The sequence below is a fragment of the Laccaria bicolor genome, genomic scaffold (genome assembly GCF_000143565.1).
Source record: "Laccaria bicolor S238N-H82 LACBIscaffold_52 genomic scaffold, whole genome shotgun sequence".
In the NCBI taxonomy this organism is placed as follows: domain Eukaryota; kingdom Fungi; phylum Basidiomycota; class Agaricomycetes; order Agaricales; family Hydnangiaceae; genus Laccaria; species Laccaria bicolor.
In genome coordinates, this window is record NW_001889923.1 from 135,118 (window position 1) to 137,270 (window position 2,153).

The 2,153-nt window shown below is 49.3% G+C and overlaps 1 protein-coding gene across 1 annotated transcript in view; it reads left to right on the forward strand.

Annotated features, from left to right (window-relative positions):
* The window catches only part of LACBIDRAFT_333523 (uncharacterized protein), a gene marked incomplete at both ends in the record, with an annotated part of 4,369 nt that extends 2,430 nt beyond the window's left edge, over positions 1 to 1,939 (forward strand). Inside the window, 5 exons of the mRNA XM_001888138.1 lie at positions 533 to 817; positions 1,015 to 1,175; positions 1,223 to 1,708; positions 1,764 to 1,830; positions 1,863 to 1,939. Coding sequence (XP_001888173.1) covers positions 533 to 817; positions 1,015 to 1,175; positions 1,223 to 1,708; positions 1,764 to 1,830; positions 1,863 to 1,939 — 1,076 coding nt within the window. The remainder of the gene's footprint in view (positions 1 to 532; positions 818 to 1,014; positions 1,176 to 1,222; positions 1,709 to 1,763; positions 1,831 to 1,862) is intronic.
* Between the last annotated feature and the right edge of the window lie 214 nt (positions 1,940 to 2,153).

Here is a 2,153-nt window from a genome sequence, read left to right on the forward strand (position 1 = left end):
GGTTTTGTGCCCCATTTACGTGATGCGTGAGTAATCTTTCGTTGCTGGGTGCTGATTTGTGATGCATATAGACACCAGGTTGATGCGCCGTTGGTCCGCCGGGATTGGATACAAGCGAACAATCTTACGGTCTACTGTGGACTCGCAGGAACTGCATCGTGCTGAGGCCCCCCTCTGATTATGCGTGATTTACATTGGGTTTTGCTGATTCCTCTCACTCCCCCGCTTTTTTTAAACCCGCTTTCGACTGTTGTTCTGGATTGTAGCTTGTGTATCTATAGATGTTTTTTTTTCTTTTGCCGCAAAACATGTTGGTTTCCCAACAGGTCGAAAGACAAACCTCGGATGTCGATAGGTAGTATTTTGACACGTGATACAGTATCCGTCCTTTGAGCAACACTCCACAACAACACTCTAATTAAAACTCCTTTAGTTCAACACAAAGACACTCATTTGCCACTCACCCTCTCTACCCAACATCTCTCGCTTCTTCACCAACAAACGCGGTGATTAATGCCAATCCAGCCTATAGACTTTGTCGGAAACCTCCTCGCCGAGCGTGAAACACGACCACTGCCTGTCACACGGACGGACATCAAACCACAGTGGAACCACCACTGGTCAAAGGTCTTAGCGCAGTACGGCCCCAACCCCCTCCTCAACCCCTCCCACACATCTATACCCATCCGCCTGCGGCTCTCCGACTCCTCCGAAACCCACCTGAAATCCGAGCACTTTCCCATATTCCCAGTCCAAAACATCCTGGCCCGATATGCGTCTTACCTACTCCACCCCGCCGAACCAAACGATCTCATAAGTAAGTGGGTCGGGTTTACAAGAAACGAAAAAGAGAAATGTATACTTGATGCGTTCGGGCACGTCTACGGGGTCGGCATCACGCTGCCATTCGGGGGCGGGGAAGATTCTGAAAGGAATTATTGCCCTGAACTGACGACGGAGTACCTACTTGCGGACGATCGCGCATTGTTCCATCTTCTCTACCTGATTATGAAGGAATTCCAATACATCCCTGGAGTTTGGACCCTGTTTATATCCCACATATGGGCGTGGACCGGCTATGTGACTCGGATGACCTGCGCGATGGAGCTGATACGCTTCGCGTGCGACGAATGACGCTCATGTCAAATTTTTTGTGGCAGTTGTTGCTTAAAATGGTATGTATCTTTATGTTTCTTTCCTACCGCATCTTCTATGGGGGTAGAACATCGCAGACGAAGAAGCCACAATAGCTCGGTTCGGGGGAGTCAACATCCCCGCATACGCCGACTACAAATTCCCAAACTCCGTCAGGAAACTTGAGCACTTTCTCAACTTGGGTTCGTTCTGCTGGACCTGCAGTCAACGAAGACGGAGAGGCAAAAAAATGAGCGAGCGTATTGGGTGTCTGGACGTCGGTTTGTCAACTGTTTATTGTTCCAAGTACGACGGCCTCGCTTCTCCGTTTTCTGCTTTGGATTCACAAAAAGAAATCACTGACTTGTTGATTTTAAAAAGGGAATGTCAAGAAAACGACTGGACATCCGGTGACCCGATTCCACATAAAATTATCTGTGGGCGGCCTGAGGAGTTTTTCAAGAAACACGACGTCAACGCCCTCCTTCCCCCGCCTGTATCAGGGTTCACGCACACCCCGGGGTTGGAGTACGTCATCGGACTGATGAAAGAATATCCCGAGTGGGATTATATCGTCAGTCCCTCTCGCCTTCTTTACCCAGCCTACATCGACTCACATACATACGTAGTTCCGCAGTTTAAACAGGAATGTAACAGCAACGTGGGGCGGGCCAGAGCGTAAGCCCTCTCTCCCTTGTCAGTTCCCATTCACACTCACACTCATGCAGTACAAAAACACAGAGCAGATTTCCTAGTCTACAGACGCCGCGGTTGGTCTTATTATCACGACATTTCGTTCTACTAGCTAACTAAATAAACGAACGAACGTAAAAGCCGTCCAAACAGGCTCCAAAGCCGTCGTAACTCTAATGTTCAGAATGCTCGACTTCCTAATGATGCCTGACAAAGTGATGCGCGGCATGATAAAGGGGCAGCTGGAGGGTGATTTTGGCGTGACGATCGACGAGGTTTACGACGACTCGAAGGAGGTGTTGCTGTCCCAGTCTGAGGATGCGGGA